The 22,193-nt window shown below is 36.2% G+C and overlaps 1 protein-coding gene across 3 annotated transcripts in view; it reads right to left on the minus strand.

Annotated features, from left to right (window-relative positions):
- The window catches only part of col27a1b (collagen, type XXVII, alpha 1b), a 103,783-nt gene that overhangs the window by 58,504 nt on the left and 23,086 nt on the right, over window positions 1–22,193 (minus strand). For all 3 annotated transcript variants that reach the window (XM_051110591.1, XM_051110592.1, XM_051110593.1), the window contains exons 5-7: window positions 15,158–15,211; window positions 13,426–13,479; window positions 10,590–10,643 (exon numbers count right to left, since the gene is read on the minus strand). In XM_051110591.1, the coding sequence (XP_050966548.1) occupies window positions 10,590–10,643; window positions 13,426–13,479; window positions 15,158–15,211 (162 nt within the window). The remainder of the gene's footprint in view (window positions 1–10,589; window positions 10,644–13,425; window positions 13,480–15,157; window positions 15,212–22,193) is intronic.

Below are 22,193 nucleotides of genomic sequence, written 5' to 3' on the forward strand. Positions count from 1 at the left end.
CAAACCACTTCCGAAGTAATACCAACACATTAACAACTGAGCTGACGCTTAAAATGTCTGGGGACTGGCCAATTAGCTCTCATATCAGCCCATAATGAGGGGGAGACAACATTTTATGCTTATGTGGTAGCAGTACCTCTTCAGGTATTATTTTTATGAGAGTTTACCGCATTACTCAACTATGTACTGTAATTGCTTCATTGCAAATTTCTCGTAAGCAGCAAAAATGTTGCACAGTCACTAGTAACATCATGCATTCATTGTACTCATACTCATCATGTACTGGCGGTGCCAGCTAACAATGGTTGCATAGGTGAGAAAATATATATACATATTAAACTGCATTTATATTGTAGATATTTTACAGAATGTCTAAGCTGCTCTTTTCCATATACTGAAAGTATGAGTCAGTATAGGTAACCACAAAACCAGTAATAAGGGTCAATTTTTGGATGTATGGTTTGTCAGGATAAGATAACATTTGGCTGAGATACAACTATTTGAAAATCTAGAATCTGAGGTTGCAAAAAATATTGTGAAAATTGCCTTGTCCTTGAAGTTGTCCAAATAAAGTTCTTAGCAATGCATATTACTAATGAAAAATTAAGTTTTTCTTATTCTAATGATTTTGATTTTCTAATGATCTTATTCAAATATACCTGTGCTACTAATGACTGGTTTTGTGGTCCAGGGTCACATATATGACTTAGGGTGAGTACATGATAACAGACTTTTTACTCTGGGGTAAAGTATTACTTTAAGAAGAACAAGAACCAGTGAAAAAACAATTTCCTACAAAACAAATCGGAATCATTCTGAGTGTAACGCAACAGGAACATTCATGGCACTCATTCATCAGTGTGCTGAGGTACCACTTCAAGAACCTTTCCTTCTATGAACATTTATAAGGACTGTAAATCTAATGAAGACATCATCGACACCTTCACAGTGAGTGAAAAGTCATGTGGTGTTATGTGTCTTGGCTGGGTAATTGGCAGTAACCTTTGGGATTACAATAACAGAGAGGAAACTTCTATTGACTAGAATTCAAGAGGAGGAATGGAAAGTCAATGGCAAGGTTCAGCTCTTGCTGAAATAAGATGTAAATTGTCTAGAGTAAGTAGTAATCACATATACATATATATATATTATTTGTATATAATATATACATTATTTGTAGGGGTTAAATTGGGATTTGTTATGTGGGGGGGCTCTGTGGTTTCAGGCTTTTGAGAGGTGCACATGTGTATGCAAAGCCTACAAAATCTTATATCAATTCACAAACTGTAAAATATAACATTAAAAAAATGCTGATCAAAATCATTCCATGCTGGCGGTATGCAAAGCTACATCTGACTGCAGGATTTTTAAAATCAAATTTAAGACTATTCAAGACCTTTTTTAAGACTTGCAAAAATTAATTTTAAAATAAAAATGAATGCCAGCAGGGTAGGGCAATGTCTACGGTAACATATTAAACTGTAACATGACTGTAAAACATGATTTACTATTGAGATAAATGTTTTCACAAAAACAAAAAATATATCTAAAATGATAAACCTCATGTTTCAGCCTTTAAACCATTTTTTAAAGAAAAGTATCCAATTTGATTCTTTGAAAATACAATTTGATTCTCTGCCAGTAGGAGGTGCTTTTGGAACGTCAGAAATACAGTGGTTTCCCCAGTAATGGATGTAAACAAAGACGCTTATGAACGCTACTTTATCAGATCAAATTGAAATACAATCGAACCTTTTTTGAAGACACTCGGTTCCCTTCAGAAATACATATAAAAACACCCATGTCACAACATTGCTTGAATTAGTAAGAAAGAGTAAACTATGAGTAAACTATAGCCTTTAATGTTGAAAATATATGAGGAAAGTCCTCTAATGAGTTACCAGGGTAAGCTAATATGCTATATATAGTTCAGATGCAAAACCAGCTAAAAGCCATCTCGGTCAAAAATGATACTGAAATGATACTAAGTGAATGCTCCTGACACACAGTATACGTCCATCAAATACTTTTACTTCAAACTCACTAAATTACAGCCTCTGCTCAGTCTAAAGTACCAGTACTTACATAGAAACCTAAACATAGTAGCCAGAAAGAAATTTAAAGACAAAAAACAATTTAAAACCCAACAAACGTGAAGAAAAGTTTTTGTGAAGAAAAGTTTCCTTAAAGTGCTCCTATTATGCCTTTTGAAATATGACCTTTTATTCAGTGTGTCATGTAGCTGTATGTGAACATCTAAAAAGTGTTCATCTGTATGTGAACTATCTGCAAATATCTGCAAAGTTGTGAAGCCGTCTATCAAAAAAAGAGGGTCGGCTCACAATCGCCTAAAGGAGTCGTCAGGAATTCGAATCTTATTCGGTTACGGCTATACGTCACGAAGTAACACATCTGCATAATGTCCGCCTGCGTTCTACGTCGCAAACAACTTGCCCGCCCACAAACACAGTAAAATTTCCATGTGGTTTACGTCATGTCGAGAAGACGCTGAATCCTACGTTGTGTGAGTAAATTTGTTTTATATTCGCTTCCAAAAGATTGAGATTTGTAGAAAGGTTGTATTTTCTAGCGATCGTTCAAAATGCGTAGTTGTGTATGTTATGTTGTGTAACAACCCTGCACATGTCTGGCTAACCGGCAAGGAAGGCTTGTTTCTGTGTCGACCAAAGTGCACATGTAGCGGAGCGCACCCACCGTGCTCAAAGTTCAAATGAGTTATGGCAATGGGTGTATCGTTTTCCGACACGTGCTGTACGCGGTAGACCAATCATAAAGGAATGCGTCGTCTGACCAATCACAGCAGTGAGGGCTCACTGAAAAGAGGGGTTTAGAGTGATTCTTCGAACTGCTTTGCACGAGTCGTTTACAAATCATTTAGAAATGAGGTAAAATTTAATCTATTTTTTGGACAAAACTAAAGTGTTTTTTGACCTTACATTCATGTAAACCTGTTTTAGGAGACTCATAAAACAATATTAGCAACCTTTAAAATGGCATAATAGGAGCACTTTAAGAAGAAAAAAAAAACATAATTTGGTTTGATGTTTTGTTAATATAATGAAATTCATGCAATTTTAAATGTGGTTTCAGTATTCAAACTGATTTTGCAGCTACTGTATATGATTTAGAGCAAACACTCTACCCACATCTACTGTGCTAGTGCCAGCTGTTCCATCAAGAGATTCAGTGTTTATCTCTGCCTGCTGGGGCAAATCTCTTTACAAAACACCGCTGTCAGAAACCTAATTAGTGAAGACTTTTCTGAGTAAATAAAACAAATCATAGGCTGGCACAAGCGATCAAAGACAGGTTAAATGCATATAACAACGTGCCTGTGATCTCCACAGTGGAACTGAGTGCTCTGCTGTGGAGGACAATAGACAATGCCCTCCCTCCTCCTTCTCCTAAACTATGGAAATATATTACACAAGGGGAGGGAATTCCCGAGAACTAAAGAGTCAGTGGAAGAAGGAGGGCTAGTCTTCATTGCCATGAAAAAGAGAATGCGTCTTGCCATTGGTGCTTATACTTGTGCCATGCATAAACAGACAACAAATAAATCCCAGATGTGCGAGCTAAAGGGACCGTAATAAAAGGAAGCAATTGTTTCAAGCCTGAGTCCATGTATGATGCTGTATGCGTGTGGTGGACATTTCAATCCAGAAGATAAAGCCTCCTTTCTGTGTTTGCCAATATATTTTATGTCATCATATTTTAATTTGGTTAAAGAGTTAGTTAAGCCAAAAATGAATATTCTGTCATTAATTGCTCCCCTGCACTTCGTTCCAAACCTGTATGGCCATTCATCTTCAGAACACAAATTAAAATATTTTTGATGAAATCCAAGAGCTTTCTGATCCTGCACAGACAACAACTACTAAGTTCAAGGCCCAGAAAGGTAGTAAGTACATAGTTAAAATTCTGTTATGAAGCTATGAAAATCTTCATGTGTCCAAAATCACTGACTTGATCATTCATTCACAGTTTATTACTTACTGAATACCACCCACAGTAGTGAGTGAACATGTGTGTATAGCTGTATGGCGCATTGTGAATGGCATGCTCTATCCCATCCGGCATGAAATCTGACATGAAATCCATTCTGGTTTTAATCAGATTTTAAGCCACAAGTAAATACTGTTTGCAAAAATCAGATTTCACGCAGACAACAAACAAAAGATTTTTTGACGATACATTAGAGCGGCAGACAGGCTTAATACAATATCTTAGCAGCACTTAGAAAATTTCTCCACTGGGAAATTGATTCATAAATTTAAATCACTACTAAATCTGTGATTTTTGTTGATATTGAGCGCTACCAAATAAGCCAAGATAACTTAGCTCCTAGCTACTCAATTTAAACTTGATTTACTCCAACTTTAAAAACATCTGACAGCTGAGGATTTGGTCCAAAACAAATTCAGTCCAAGACAGTCTGTAGTATCTGTCTCTTTCTGTTTTGCACTATTTTTCTTATGTAAACCTTAGCTACAGAAAAAGGAACAAATACACTTTTTCTCTGTTGACCCGTGTGTCGCTTCGTAAAACTATTGCAGACACAGATGCTCTTCCAGGTAACTATGAATGGACACCTCCAATTCCAAAAAGCGCAGCTTGTTCTAGTTCCATTTCACAGTCTGTGCCAAAGGACCGTCTTCCTCCCAAATGGTCATTCACCTCTGGCTGAGTAAAAGCAAAAGAATCTTTTCCCCTGTAGAAACTGGCCTTTTTTCCATCTCATTCAGTAAATCTGTGACAGAAATTATCAGGGAATAAAGTTCAATATAATTTTGCTATTACAACCAAGGACATCTACGAGACTGATATCCAGTAACAGATGTGGTCAAGGGTCTGAGTTTGTTGATGTTCAACAAGCATATTCCTACTGCTCAAACAGGTGGCAGGGAATGATGTGTTTCGAAAGCCCAGTTATATAGGAAAGAAAAATAAGACCATTTTTAGCTGAAAGGACTTGAAGACAACTATGTTTTATAGCAGTCTTATCCCTGTCTGAGATTTATTTCCAGCCAATGCCTAAGGCTAAAGACCCAAATATTATGAAAATTTCCTTTCAATACTGCTAAGTTTTTATCTTAAACCATGCCACATAATGTCAGCACATGGTGGAAGAAAAGCAAGTCTTGCTGTCTCTTGTACTGTTCTGTAGCCATTTAATTATGGTTTGCCTGTTTTTATAAATAAGTGGTGTTTGCCTGTATAAAATATTCTATGCAAAACATGACACTAGGATTTCGCAGATGGTTGTCATGCAGTTACTATGGTGTTCTAAGTGTTTTTAGTAGGGTTGGGTAAAAAAATTGATTTCTCAGTTTTAATCGACTTCCATTTTTACGAAAGAATATTGCTTCTTAAAGGGGTCATCGGATGCTAAGTTCACTTTTACATGTTGTTTGAACATTAATGTGTGTTGGCAGTGTATGTACACATCTACCCTGTAATGGTAAAAATCCATGCAGTGGTTTTTAATTAATCTGTAAAAATAATATCCCCTTTTTCAAATCGAGCCATTCTCAGATGCCTGTCGTTGATGCGTCACACCCACGGAGGCCGCTCCCACGATAGTTGATTGACATGAGCGTCTTACATCAGATCAGCTGTAACAGTCCGACCTCCATTGTTTTGATGCCGGAGCAGGGATGAAAGTTAGACAAGAATTAAGTGATTGAGGTGTTGTGTTGTTGGATGTAATAATGAACGTAGTGGTCGTCATTTACTCCTGACATCTGAGCTGCTGAAGATGCAGTTGATGGACCTTTCTCACATTTCCGGGTTTCTCATAGCGGAAGTCGTCATAGTTGGGTAAAATCCGAGAGCAGCGAATGGAAGAGTACCACAAATATATTATATGCATTCCCATTTGCTCAAAGAGCAAAAGAAAAAATACACAATAGTGTTTTCACGACTTTCATTCAAAGGAAAAAAATTGAGAGAGACCGATATCGGCAGTCAGAAGAGAGAACAATGTCAAATTTACCATCCCTCCCATTGACGCAGCATTAGAAACACCCTCGCATAGCGTTACCTAGTTTTTTTTGTAACTTGATGGAAAGGTGATATAATACAAAGTATAGTGTTATAAATGTACATATATATTTTGAAAAATCAAAATATAAAAAACTTATTTATAATGATGATGATCATCACAGGCTTGTGAAAATTACGTTTGTTTGTGAAGGGAATGCGCCTCCTGATCTACATAAATGCGTCTATGTTCACGCAAATCATTCGTGATCCAGCTTCACTTACAGCGGAAGTGAGAATAAGGGGTCGCCTTTCCTAACAATGTGCTAGTAAGCAAGTTTAGCGGCTAAACGCAGCTAAATGCGGCTAAAGTAAACAGGCTCGTCACTCCACAGAGAGAAGAGAGGGGCGGGGCGAGCAGAGCTCATTTGCATTTAAAGCAGCCTCAACCAGAATGAGATGATTTTTGCAGAGCTGATTTTGGCAAGGTAAAAAGGGTGTTGTTTTACACTACCATTGAGAATTTTTAACCAAAGTACATTATAGACTTTTCATTAAGACCCTAAAGAATCATATCAACTGGAAAATGGGAATCCGATGACCCCTTTAAATCCCAAGAATCAATCAGTCTCCCATTCAATGAATCACAATAAGCTTTATGTTTTGTTACTTTTGATATGAAACAAAGTGTCAGATTTCAAATTCTGTCCATTTTTTACAGTATTCAAACAATAAATGATGTTTTGGCCTCAGTTCAAGATAAGTTCAGATCCTCTCCTCTGATTTAATAGCAGTTTTAGAACAAAAAAACATGAATAAACATTCGAAGGTATGTTAAAAGAAACTGCTGAAAGACGTCATTATGACAGTTTGTAAACAATATGTCACATAATGTCACATTTACCTCGGAAAAAAACATATTTGGTGACCATAAACTTGTTAGTCAGCTAGAAGAATGAACTCTAGAGAGGAGAATTTGCTAAATATATGCACCGTATAACATAATCATTATAATTTTTACTGTTATTAAATTTTATTCATGTTTGAATAAATCCATCAAGTTTTTATCACAGCCACCATTTAAATGTTTATATTTCAAAAAAACAAATTAGAGTAAAAAAATTATGTAATTGTAACTTTACTATTATAAAAACTTCATTGAGTGTACTTTAAGTGTTTTTTAATTTTAAACCTATTATAGTAATGTATTATAGTAATGTAGTAACAACTGACTGTATATTTTACAGCTTTAGTTGACAGATTTATTTCCTTTAGAACATGTCATGTACTGTACTGATATATTTCCAATATAACTGATATTGACTTGAATCAGAAATCGAATTGCAAGCTTGTGAATCAGAATCGTGAAATGTGCACCAAAAACCAACCCTAGTATTTAGTGTATTGCTATACGGTTGCTAGGGAGTTTAGGTGGTTGCCAGGTGGTTATTTAATAAACCACATCCTAAAACAGTCCATCCTTTGTTTAATAGAGACAGCTTAACCAGCCTCCAAACCAGAAGAGGCTGGTCTTTAGTTGATATAGCTGGGCTTCCAGCCTGACCAGCTCAGAAGTGTCCAAAAACTCCAAAACCAGCAAAACCAGACCAAAGAATGCAGATTTTAAAGTACAAAATCTATGAGTCTGAAAAGCCACACAATATGAGGTCATTTACATTTGTATCACAAAAACGTAATGGCAACATTTCACAATAAAGTTCCATTTGTTAATATTAGTTAAGTAACAATTAAAAATAAAATGAAATGTTGTTAGTATTATTTAATGAATGTGAGCTAACATTTACTAACAAACAAAAATTAATAAATACTGTAACAAATGTATCATGTACGTATCATCAGCATACAGTGATGAAGCTGATGTAATTTTTTTGGGTCTTAATGAAAGGTCTATAACATACTTTGATTAAAATTTGTCAATGGAAGTGTAAAACAACACCCTTTTTACCTTGTCAAAATCAGCTCTGTAGACACCACCCTGTTTTGTTGCTTTAAATGCAAATGAGCTTTGCTCACCCCGCTCCTCTCTTCTGTGGGGCGAAGAGCTGTGCTCTGAGAGAATGTTTACTTTAGCCACAACTAGCCATGAAATGTACTAACTAGCACGTTAATAGGAAAGACGATTACAAAGATTCATAAAAAAACCCTTATACTCGCTTCTGCTGTAGGTGAAGTTAAATGAATGATTTGCACAAACACAGATGCAATTAGGTAGATCGGGAGGCGCATTCCCATCACAAACAGACAAAATCTACTGTGTCTTCAGCAGCTCAGATGTCGGGAGTAAATGACAACTACTATGTTCATTATTACATCCAACAACAAAACACCTCAATCGATTAGAAGGCATTCTTGTCTACGTCCCTGCTTCGGCATCGAAACAATGGCGGTCGGACTGTTACGGCACATTTAGGATGGGTCTAAGGTAAGACGCAAGTGTCAATCAAATATTGTGGGAGCAGCCTTGGTCCGTGTGTCGTCACACAGAAAAGAAGCTGAGAATGGCCTGATTTGAAACAGGGGATATTATTTTTAGGGATTAAATAAAAACCACAGAGTGGATTTTTATCTTTATAAGGTGGGTGTGTACACACACTGCCAACACACATTTTAGTTCAAACAACACGTAAAAGTGAATTTTGCATCCAATGACCCTTTTAACTAATAGGACCTTATTGACAGGTGTTACCAGTTTAATACTTTGGGTAAGAAGTTTGTTGAAAACCTCATTATGAGCAACAATAAAAGTGATGCTTGCTGTAGATGCTTTACTTCGAAAACAAAAAAACTGGTTCAACTATTTCTGAGAACTTAGATAAGCAAGGCCATCCGAGCACAGACCAGCTGAGTGTGGGAATATGAGTAAGAAGAAAGGAATCTGGAGCTTGTAGTGATGAATGACGTAGAGTCAGCTCTACAGAAATCACTTCAGGGCACAGCACAGAAAAACACTAACGTATACACACCATGCAACGGTTCACTGTTCACAGCTTGGGTCTGTAAAATAGTTACACGAGCCAATTGACAAATACGGTGTATAAATTATCATTGCCAAAAGGGTCCCAGTGAACCTCGGTGAGGGGTGGAGCAGCACAATCTCCAAGCAGACGTTAGTAGCCTACGCTTGTCCTATTACAGCACACCGTCCAGCCGTGCCAGACTCCACATCTGCTGATCCCCAGAGCGAGAGTGTGAAACGATTGAAAGACTGTACATGGCTTAATATTCCAAAATTAAAAGCATAACTCTGTCCCAGCCGATCCTTACCTGATCATATGACCAAATGTGTCATTGCTACTTACTGTACATGTGTTACTTTACAACACGTTTGAGCATTACTTTCTTTTCAGTTGTTTTATTGTTACAAGATTTTGTCTCTGGCCACGGTCCACGGATGGAATAACTTTCTGGTTTGCTGCCAGCAATAATTTAGCACAAGTAGTGTCTGCAACTATTTTCCACCAGCTTTTAATATTTTTTTATATCTGTGGCTGTGTGATTGGAAACACATGGAGGTAGAGAAAATGCCAGGTAATTCCATTACTTTACAATGTTTCAGGGAGTCGTTTTGATCCAAACATTCAAACAAACACCATTGATTCTGAATATATGTAAAACTGCTCATGTAATACGCCACACATGTATGGGTCTCTTTGTGTGTGACTGCTTAACAGCACATAAAATGACTTCTTAGAATCGTGTATGCCAAAGTACTGAATGCCAAATTTATAAACCCAATTGAAAATGTCATCTGTGAAGGTTTCCTAGAAGCTTAATAGGAAATTTTCCCCTTTTGGAGAAAGTGAGTATGGGCGTCAATTTGGCATTAGACAGATTGTAGCAGACTGGCTGAAAGTGTTAGTACGGGGATCTGGCAGAGCCAATTTCATCTCAGTGGTGTAGACAGTGTATATGTTCACTGGAAATACGACTGTTTTAAAGCAGGCCTTCTGCCCTGGCCAAAGCGCTGTCGGTTCATTTGATTTGGGAGCCATTTACCTCTTTTGTTGTACTATAATGACACCTATTTGGTCCTGTTAGGTAAAGAACATTTCAAAATAAAATACACACACTACATGGAGGTAAACCGCAGTATTTTACAAGGAATTTTCCACAGACATCACTTGGAATTGGACTACAGTGAGGTCATACGCTGGCTATCCTGTTCACAGTGCCGTCGAGGACATCAAGGTCAGGTGGACATGTCTGAAACAAACTGGCTTTCTTTTCAGAAAAGCAGGGGAAATGCTCTAAGCTTCCGTGAGGTCTTCTACGAGAACCTTTTTCACACAAAGAAACAAGACACAAGAACCTGTTTCGCATTTGCTGATTTAGACTGATACACCGCCATCCAAAATATGCCGTGGTGTAACTGTATGTGAAGGATTACTTTAGCATCGGCTGATATAGCAATAATGTTTCCTGGAAAAACATGATGCTATGCTGTTGCAAATTAAGTGTGCTGAACATTTCCAAACATCTGGGTTGGGAACTACGCTTAGATCCGTTCTGTGACGTGACATTGGTGGAGTCTCCCATTAGTAGAGGAATCAAAGAATGACTCTTACCTTCTGACCAGCTTGACCAAGTAGACCAGGTAGCCCTAATATCCCAGGGTCCCCCTATAAAGGAGAACACTGAAAATTACTCCTGGTACAGTAAATTTGACAATGATAACATATTCAGAGACATCACACATTGTAAGTTATACCACTGGTTTGCTATTATGCTACACCGATTATTGAGTATTGGGGCAGAACAGGCTACAAAACTAAAAAAAAATATTTATGCAACACTGAATGGGTTATATATGCATATAAAGTGCTGCCTGAAAGTTTGTGAACCCTTTAGAATTTTCTCTGAATCTCTCCTGAAAGTACGGAAAGAGAATCTAAACAAGAGAGTGGCAAAATTATGTGAATCTTTGCTTTCAGTATCTGGTGTGACCCCCTTCTGCAGCAACAACTGCAGCTAAATTTTAGCCCATTCCTCAGTACAGAACCACTTCAACTCTATGATGTTGGTGGGTTTCCTAATATGAACTGCTTGCTTTTTAATCTTCTATGGAGCCTGTGAGTTTGATCTTCCAAAATGCAGATTAAATGCAGCTTCAAAGGGCTCTAAATGATGCCAGTCGAGCAAGAAAGGTTTTATCTAGCGAAACCATTGATTATTTTCTAAAAGGAATAACAATTACTATACTGTTTAAACTCAAATGCTCATCTTGTCTAGCTTTGTGTGTACTCTGTGTATTCCAGTTCAAGACAGTTAGGGTATGTTAAAACACTCCCATCTCATTTTCTCCTCCAACTTCAAAATTGTCCTACATCGCTGTTTTAACTTTTTTTTTTTATCTTCTTTGTACATTCAGATGGGAATTTTTCAACATACCCTGTCTTGAACCAGAATACACAGAGTTCACGCAAATTGTTATATTTTTTTTTAGAAAACAACCGATCGTTTCACTACATAAGACCTTTCATCCTTGGCTGGGATAGTTTAAAGCCCTTTGAAGCTGCATTTAAACTGCATTTTGGAAGTTCAAACTCACATGGCTCCATAGTAGTCCACTATATGGAGAGAAATCCTCAAGAAACATAATATCTTTATGACTGAAGAAAGAAAGGCATAAACATTTTGGATGACAAGGGGGTGAGTACATTATCTGTAAATTTTTGTTCTGGAAGTGAACTTCTCCCGTAACTTTGTTCTCTTTTAACCATTCTTTGGTAGAATGACTTGTATGCTATTGGTTGTTGTCTTGCATAACCCATTTTCTCATTAGATTCACTTCACAGACAGATGTCCTGATATTCTTCTTTAGAAATTGCTAGAATAATTCAAAATTCATTGTTCCATGACTGATGGCAGGCCGTCCTGGCCCTGATTCAACAAAACAGGCCCAAACCATGAAACTATCACCACCATGTTTCACAGATGGGATAAGTTTCTTATGCTGGAATGTAAGAAGTGTGTTCTTATCTCCAAACATTACATTTCACATTTAAACCCAAAAGTTCTACTTTGGTCTCATCCATCCACAATACATTTCTCTAATAGTTTTCTGGTTTGTCCACATGATCTTAATCAAATTGTAGACAGGCAGCAATGTTCTTTTTGGAGAGCAGTGGCTTTCTTCTTGTAACTCTGCCATGCACAGCATGGTTGTTCAGTGTTATCCTGATGATGGACTTAAAAACATTAACATTAGCTAATGTGAGAAAGGTCTTTAGTTGCTCAGAAGTTACCGTTACCCTGGGTGCCTTTGCAACCTCGCAGACTATTACACGTCTTGCTTTTGGAGTGATCTTTGTTGGTGGACCACTCCTAGGGAGTGTTACAGTGGTCTTGAATTTCCTCCATTTGTACACAATTTGTCTGACTGTGGATTTGTGGAGTCCAAACACTTTAGAGATAATTTTGTAACCTTTTCTAGCTGGATGAGCAACAACAACTCTTTTTCTGAGGTCCTCAGAGATCTACTTTGTTTGTGCCATGAATCACCTCCAAAAACATTATTAGACTTTGATAGATCCCTGTTCTTTAAATAAAACAGGGGACACACTGACATCTGATAGACATCCCACACCCCTGAATAGATGGACTCTAACTTCACCTTCAAATGAACTGCTAATCCTAGAGATTCACATACTTTTGCCACTCATAGATATATAATATTACATAATTTCCTGAATAAATAAATGACAAGAAATATTTTATGATCTAATTTGTTAAACTGGGTTTGCTTTGTAAACTTTTAGGACTGGAAATCTGATGATGCTTTGGGTTAAATTTATGCTGAAATATAGAAAATTCTTTCAAGCAGCACTGAATATGTTCAAATTTAACAGTGTTGACAAAACATCTGTGAGCACATAAACATTCTGTACATCCATATATTCTATAGTTCACATGTTTACAGTCAGTAAATGCTATTCTTTTGAATTTCTGTTCATTAAAAAATTATGAGAAAACATACAGTTTCCACAAAAATCTAAAGCAGCACAACCAAGCACCAGATTCTCTGCAAAATTATGCATTAAGAGCCAGGGGTGTAAACTTTTGAACAGAATGAAGACGTGTACATTTCTCTTATTTTGCCTAAATATCATTTTTTTCCCATTTAGTACTGCCCTTCAAAAGCTACAGAAGGCAAAAAAATTGAAATTTACCCTGATCTTCAAATTCAAAATGTTTTCACCCCCAGCTCTTAATCCAATCCAAATGTTTAACTGTTTAGGACAAACAAGGGGCTCATAAACAACTATCACTAAACAAACAAACAAACAAAAAATCACTGTAGATCATTCAGGTAACAACACAGTATTAAGAATCAAGTGTATGAAAACTTTTGATTTCATCTGTATGTAATAACATTTAACTAATGAATATTGTAGCACATACCTTCATTCCATTTGGTGCTCTGCCAGGTGAGAGTCCAGGGTCTCCTTTTTTCCCCTGCAACACAGAGGACAAACAACTGATCTATATCACCACTCACGGAAAAATGTAAAAAATACAATGAGGTGTGTTTAGATAATACAAAGCTTTCAGAAAAGTTCAACTGAGTATGCCATCTTAAAAGGCTTTTAAATGAAAAGGCTTTTCAAAGTATCTACAGTGACACACCACTCACTGTTGTTTTGAATCATGTATACATCACACAGGAAATGAGGAGGTTACTAGGGAGTTATTGTGCTCTCCAAACAGAATACTGTAACATGATTCCTCTTTTCTATAAAGTCTACATGGATAAGAGGACCTGCAAAGGAAAGGAGCGTTGTTTACACAAGAGAGTGACCCATGTATGCTAGTGAGAATAAGTTTACAGTACGTCTCTGCAATGACACTAGGGTTCACACACTACATTCTTCTGCCTTTTCAGGCAATGGGATGAGGCAATGCCTTATGCTTGTGATTTAGACACATGTAGTGGTAGCATATTTTTTCTCCAGTTAATCTGAGCAGTTAACCTGTCATTTTTTGGTTTGACAATGCTTCCGGCATTGTTTTTGTGGCTGTTATCATCATGCATATCAGGTAAGAGTGCAAACATGCCCATAAATCTATGCTGAATACAGTTTGCATGGGATTTTGCAGGTTTTCAGTTTAGCCGTGACGGATTCACAAGGGAATGTACAACTCACTCCAACACTGCAATTCAGACACCAGAATTGGCTCTCTAAAGCCAAAAGTGTGCTTGTCTACACCATGTGTCTGGATACATGCCAGTTATAATGCTCTTATCTATCATTTGATGAAGTACTGCTCAATGAATGACAAAATTACTGCTATTTGAATAGATTTCTAGAGAGAAACGTCTGCTAAGAAGCCAACAACAAACATATTGCAGTGGGTGTCTCTCTCATTCGGTCCTTCCTTCTATCCATTTGTTTCATCCGTGTCCCATTTGGCAGTAACAGCAAGAGAGGGAATTTAAAATTGGGCTTGCCTTCATATGGCTAAGAAAGATCTTTGCTCTCCTGGTCTATTGTAAGACCGCCACAAGCAGCCAGTAAAAAGAACAACTGTGAAAAGCGTGAATGGAAATAAACAAGCCCAATGATGTAATCAAACTCATACGTCACCCATATTTCTTGCCAGCGTTCATCAGAATTCATCTACTCATGTTTTATTGTTTTCTTTTAATTTATAACAGCTACATGTAGATGGCAGAGTTACTGGTTTTCTATTTGTCTTAAAATGTAGTAGTGTTTCACGGTAGTACTGGAGTAGTAGTAGTATGTTTTTACTGCTGTCTTTCTGGGTATTATAAGATAATGCATACAGTAGTCTACCTTGGGATATCTATCACTGTTGTAAAAATACACAATCACCTATTAAAGTGCTACCTAAAGCACTTATGGCTCATAATTAGAAGCCACTGAGTAGATCAAAGCTCATGCATATGTTTAATGATCTCCTTTAAGTTTGTGGAATTCACTAATAAGTTCATGACTTGCATTTTATGAGCACATGTACGTTCAAACATACTGATCAATGTCATCACAAGTTTCTTTGTAAAACAGCTAAACAAACAAAACAAAAACAAAAACAAAAGCGGTCTCATAGTTCCAACATACTAGCTGGTTAGCATCCACAAAAGCATCACAACACTGTATTTAGTGGTACGTACCTTGGATCCGGGGGTCCCCGGGCGGCCTGGGTTTCCATGCGGACCAGGGGGACCCTACAAAACAACACAACACATGTTCACTTGTATTTGTGTGCTGCCTCCTTCACAGTAACTGTGCAATCACTGCGGGTGACTTGCTGGGTCACAAGCCTTGAACCACATTATTGTTTTTTTTTTTTTTCCAAACAATAAATGGCCAATAAAAAGACAAGAAAGGAAAGGAGAGGGGAATAATAGATGTACAGATTCTGTGAAATTAATACTCATGTACCAGCTTTTGAAGCACATGACCAATACGTCTGTCAGTTCAACAGCTGCTATCAAGGACCCAAATTAAAACTCCTAAAGCGCCAATGTGAGTCAAAATTGACTTTGGCAGATAAAAATGAGCAACTCCCCTGTTAGGAACAGCAGCTTGATTTAAATCATATTACAAAACGATAATTTGACTCTCAGTGATGTAAGCGACATAAGCTAATTAAAAAAAAAAAAAAAAAACGCCTATTAAAGAAAACATCTGTCAAAACTGATCCATCTTCAATAAACTTTTTCCTTAGTGGAAATTACATTGTCAGACATTTCGTTTGGAAGCCTAAAAGATTTTTTTTCTTTTATGTGGTGAAATGTTTTTGCTCAAATTGGGTTCAAGTTAAATGATAAATGAATTTATTTTTTTTAACAGATGAGGTAAAACAGCATCTTTGGAAGGCCGTTTCTGCCACTAAATAACAATTTTTTAAAAAGGTAGTTTTTTAACCCACAATTCTGACTTTTTCTCAGTCAGAATTGTGAGATATAAACTTGCGATAGCAAGTTATAGTCAGAATTGTGAGATATAAACTCAGAAATCATACTTTTTTCCTCAGAATTGCATGATATAAACTTGCAATAGCGAGTTATAAAGTCAGAATTGCAAGATATAAACTCGCAAATCTGACTTTTTTGTCAGAATTACTTGATATAAACTTGCAATTGTGAGTTATAAAGACAGAACTGTGAGATATAAACTTGCAAATCTGACTTTTTTCTCAGAATTGGTTGATATAAACTCAATTATGAGTTATAAAGTCAGAATTGTAAGATATAAACTTGCAAATCTGACTTTGTTTCTCAGAAATGCATGATATAAACTTGCAATTGTGAGTTATAAAGTCAGAATTGTGAGATACAAACTTGCAAATCTGACTTTTGTCAGAATTGTGTGATATAAACTTGCAATCACAAGTTATAAAGTCAAAATTGGGAGATATAAACTCAAAAATCTGACTTTTTTTCTCAGAAATGCATGAAATAAACTTGCATTTGTGAGTTATAAAGTTAGAATAGCTAGACATAAACTTGCAATTCTGTAAAATAAAGTCAATTCTAAAAAATAAAGTCAGAACTTTTTTTTCAGAACTGCAAGTTTTTATCTGACAATTCTGATTTATAACACGCAATTTCGAGTTATAAAGTCAGAATTGTGACATTAACTCTAAATTCTAAAAATGTACTGTATCAGTCTCTTTTTCCCCTTAAAGTTGGACTAACTCGCTATTGCAAGACTGTATCTCACAAAATCTGAAAAAAAGTCAGAATTGTGAGTTTTTTTCTTGTAATTCTGACTCTGTAACTCACAAGTGCGAGTTTATATCACTTATTTCTGAAAAAAAAAGTCAGAATTGTGAATTTGTATCAAACAGTTCTGAGAAAAAATTCAGATTTGTGAGATAAAAAGTCACAATAATTTTTTTTTAGTTTTTTATTCAGTGGCGGAAACGGGTTTCCATAGCATCTCTATGCCAATGTATGTATCAACAGAAACAGAATCTGGTTGCATTTAGAATAGCAATTTGACCGTCTTGATTAACTCTACATTAAAGCGATGATGAATCCACAGTGGCAGTCCCATCTGTAAATGCCTCCCAAAACCACGTGTGGTGCACTTAGGCACCATTATAAATTTCAGACAGAAATTTGGAAAGAATAAGTGCCTGAAAAGAATGAAAGGAAAAAAATAAGTCAGGGCAATAAATAAAGATATATAGTGGATCCCTTTATTCTTATACAGGTTCAGGGCCTCTCAGGCCCCCACCTTTAGCTCAAACACTGGAAAAATGTTTAAGAATTGGAACATTTACTTCAGTCCCTTAAAATCACCAACGCTGTCAGAATCTGAGGAAAGCAGCTTAGTCAAATCTAGGGAATGGAGAAATGTTTAAAAACCTCATACATTTTTCATTATTTTGGCCCTCATGGTAAGTACTGTATGTAAGCAGCACAGTTTGCCCAAAGCATGAATTCAGAAAATTGCCCTCCACTTAAAAAAAAAGCGTTGTGTTTTAAAGGGTACTTCTGGCATATGCTTTTGGCATATACCATATGGACATGATTTTCTTCATTAGCTCACTTTTCCAGCAGCGACCAGGGGGCTTGGGTAGAGAGAGTGCACGAAAGCTCCCTAGACACTGATTTATATGCTCTGTTAGTAAAGCAGACAAAATGGAAGTGATCTTAAACAACAAACTGCAAAAGCCACAATCCAAATGGCTGTCACTTTGCAGGTTAATATGTGCCAACTGAAACTAACGACTACACTGATAGGGAACCAACTCTGTGGGGTGGAATGATTTGGTCTTGATGTTTATTTGCACATGCTTTCTCCATTGTTTTAGCATTCAATTCACTGAAACAATTATGCAAATCGGGTAAATAAGCACAATATGTGCTGAACACAGTTTGCATGACACAATTGTAAGTTGCAGAGGATGCAGCATATACTAGTGGGACTATACATCTAGACTGAGATCCAGCAACATATATACCAGTTATGCCAGTTATAACTCTTCTCTATCATTTAATCATCATTGGAAAAGTTACTGCTGCCAAGATCAGCAAAAAAAGTACACAAACAACTCTCATAAATTAAATTCAATTTACAGTTTCTGGTACAGCCCTATTTAAGCACATTTAATGGCTACTTGGATCACTGGTCAGTTTTTGTGCTGAAGGACTTTTCAACTGTTTGCCTCTGGCTCACCAATGAATCCACTGCAATGAATGGATGCCATCAGAATGAGAGTCTAAACAGTTCATCAATTGATGTCTTGTAAAACAAAAAGCATGTTTGTTTGTAATTAACAAATCCATCATGATGTTTTCATCTTCAACCCATTGCTTCTGGCTAAAATATAAGTCCTCTATCCATAATAATGCCTTCTCTGGTGAAAAAGTCATCTGGTCTGAATCAGGAGAGAAATATGCACCGTTTACAAGCAAGAACAGTCCAAAACAGTTCTAAACAAATATTGCAATGGATTTTGATGTGAAAGGACAACAGAGGATGGACTTTTTTACTTGAGGCAATCGTGTGGATTACTTGTGAATTATTGTGATGTCTCAGACTGTTTTTATTGGCTGTTTGAACTCTGATGGCACCCATTCACTACAGAGGATGCATTGGTGATGTAATGCTAAATCTCTCCAAACCTGCTCTGAAAAAGAAACAAACTCATCTACATCTTGGATGGTCTGAGAGTGAATACATTTAAGCAAATTTTCATTTTTGGGAGAACTATTCCTGAAAGATTTAAGTATTTCTCAGAATTGTGTGATATAAACTTGCAATAGCAAGTTCTAGTCAGAATTGCGAGATATAAACTCACAAATCTTACTTTTTTTCTTAGAATTACTTGATATAAACTCGCAATAGCAAGTTCTAGTCAGAATTGCAAGATATAAACTCACAAATCTTACTTTTTTTCTTAGAATTACTTGATATAAACTCGCAATAGCAAGTTCTAGTCAGAATTGCAAGATATAAACTCACAAATCTTACTTTTTTCTCAGAACTGCAAAAAATGTTGCAATAGCAAGATATAAACTTGCAAATCTGACTTTTTTTCTCAGAATTGTGTGATATAAACTTGCAATAGCAAGTTCTAGTCAGAATTGCAAGATATAAACTCACAAATCTTACTTTTTTCTCAGAACTGCAAAAAATGTTGCAATAGCAAGATATAAACTTGCAAATCTGACTTTTTTTCTCAGAACTGCGTGATATAAACACACAATTACAAGTTATAAAGTCAGAATTGTGAGATATAAACTCAAAAATCTGACTTTTTTTTTCTCAGAAATGCGTGATATAAACTTGTAATTGTAAAAGAAACAAATTAACCTACATCTTGGATGGTCTGAAAGCAAATAAATTTCAGCAAATTTTCATTTTTGGGTAAAGTATTCCTGAAAGATTTATGTATTTGAATTGCATTTTACAGTATAAACATGAACGTAATGAGATGAATATTTGTCAGTCATACATAAATGAAACAGGTATGAAACAGGTAAGATCAATGTACTCAAAATCATGGCTTGAATTACTACTAACTTTGATTTTAGTGAAATAATAACATTTTCAAAATTAATTTATTTAAATTGCTTAGAATAAGAATAAATCTGTTCAGTGTCTATCAATTAACTTAGCTCCATTAAAAAAGTACAAACATGGTTAAAATATGGCTAGCTGTGAAACAAGCTACATGAAACTAGTTACAATTTATGAGAATTTTTTTTGTTTTAACCTGGTTACTGTGCATTAAAACACATTCAGTTTATTACAGAAATCTTATCTGTTTCTTATCTGTTTAATGTATGACCGACAAATATGCATCACGCTAAGTTTATTAGTTTGTAAAACGGCCTAATCCAAATGGATGGAAATTTTATATGCAATTAAGAGACATTAAACCTAAAATGTAGGCCTAAATATCTTTTGAATGATAGCTGACAGCCATCAGGGAAGTTATTCATATTGTAGAGCAAATAACACGCAACGGTGAGATTCAAAGACTAAAAGCCGAAAGGCAATGCTAAGCCTACTTGTCAAGGCAGCGCTGTTATTTATATATGATCCACCTGGGGTTAGCCATGAGTGGGGCTCTTATTCATCGGCCTTCCTGCTGAGTACACACAAACTAGCCATATGGAGATACTTACAAGAAGCTCATATACAGATTTCCACCTCGTTTTTTATGTTTGGTCAGGTTTTCCACATGTGGCCATAGTTAGTGATCAGAGAAGAATGAGAGAGGGGTATCAAGAAAGCCTATCAGGTTACATATTGGTTAATCGCTCCTGCTCACTTTCAGATCTCCAGCAGGCACTCGTGTGGGCAGACGCGCGTGGTGGTTGTCACTTTCCGCCTCATATATTTAAGCATGGCTGACTTATGGCGGGGTTCCCTGACCTGGCTCAAAGGAGGCCTCTGCTAATGTTTACCAGTGCACTTGAGGGAATATCTTTCTGGTCTGGCCTCTTGACCAAGATAAACTACGTTTAAAAGTGAACTTTTTAGTGTTGGCATTGTGAAGAATCAGATCAAAGACAGCCTGAGCAATGGAGGTGTAAGGCGACGGGGACAAATTGTACATAGGAGAATTTTACTGTGTTGATACAATACATCCAACACTCTTGTCTGTCATCTGTGAGGCTTTGATTCACACCAGACGACCCTGACAGACCACATGACCCAGCACATGGTGACACAGAAGGGAATGGTTTACAGTTCTGTGCAGTTGCGAGAGACCTGAGGGATGAATTACTACATAAACACTACCATACTTGGCGTAGTCACTAAAGAAATATGGAAACTGTCGGAAATTGCTTTTTTGTTTCCAAAACAATTATTAGACAAAGCGTCCATGTGGCCATAAGGAAATGGCAAGGCACCAGAACAAAAAAACATTGCGACTAAGGTTTCAAAAGACGCTATCACAGAATGCAATTTCTGACAATAGAAACACTGTGAAGCAAAATGCTTGATTATTTTTAGCAGACAGCTATTTAATTTGCTAGGATAATGCCCTGGATTGTGAAAGTACATGCAAGTTCACTGACAGGAAATGCTCCATGACTTCTGACCCTCATGTTTATCATTTTGCAGCTAGTTGATGTTTTTTACTGTTCATCAGTTCTTGAGCATTTACTTTTCAAAGTTCTATTATTAAAAGTTGTTAATTTTTAGGGAAAGCAAGCTAATTTTGCATTATTTTCATATTTAGTCATTTAGTAGGGACATTTATTCTAAGCAACTTATAAACACATATTTACGAAGACATAAACACAAAGTCATTCAAAAAGTGATTTATCTTTAAGGTGTTTTCAACAAATCCAGTTGTTTCAATCAGAATCCATGCATTTAAAATTTTGTGTAAGAGTGAAGTATTTTCACTAGGGCTGTCAAACGATTAATTGTGATTAATCGCATCCAAAATAAAAGTTTGAGTTTGCCTAATATATGTGTGTGTACTGTGTGTAATTATTATGTATATATAAATATAAACATATTCATGTATACATTTAAGAAATATTTACAAGTATATGTATTTATTATAATTTTTATCTAATTTATATTATGTATAAATAAAATATTTTGTACATAACATATTTCTCTTAAATATATACATTAATTTGTGTGTATTTATATATACATAATAATTACACACAGTGCACACACATATATTAGGCAAACTCAGACTTTTATTTTGTATGCAATTAATCACGATTAATCGTTTGACAGCCCTAATTTCCACACATACAGTAGTTTTCGCAACAGGCTCAAGATGGTTACATGAATTTACCACACTGACCAACAGTAAAACGTCTTGGTTTGAAACTTTTGCACAAGCTATGCTTTTCACTATAGGCAGTTTTGGTGAACATTTGCTAATGTAACCATATCCTTCACCAGACTAGAATAACTATGCATGGCATCGAGCCATTTTTTTGGTCTCATTGTTTTTTTTGTTTTTTTACAATTTTAGTGCTTTTTTGTTGCTTTGGCCAACCATTTATCCCTTCATCCAAGTTTGTACGCATAAGATTGATCATTGTGCTTTTTAACGTGAGCTAAGTGTATTAACACAATCACAATGTCACACACCCCACGTTTTGACAAAAATGATCTTATGATATTTGTAATGTTACCTTCAGCACAAACCAACACTCAGTATATTTGATTAAAAAACTAACAAACACTTTGCTGATGTTGTAAATG

Source organism: Labeo rohita, chromosome 5 (assembly GCF_022985175.1).
Source record: "Labeo rohita strain BAU-BD-2019 chromosome 5, IGBB_LRoh.1.0, whole genome shotgun sequence".
NCBI classification, from domain to species: domain Eukaryota; kingdom Metazoa; phylum Chordata; class Actinopteri; order Cypriniformes; family Cyprinidae; genus Labeo; species Labeo rohita.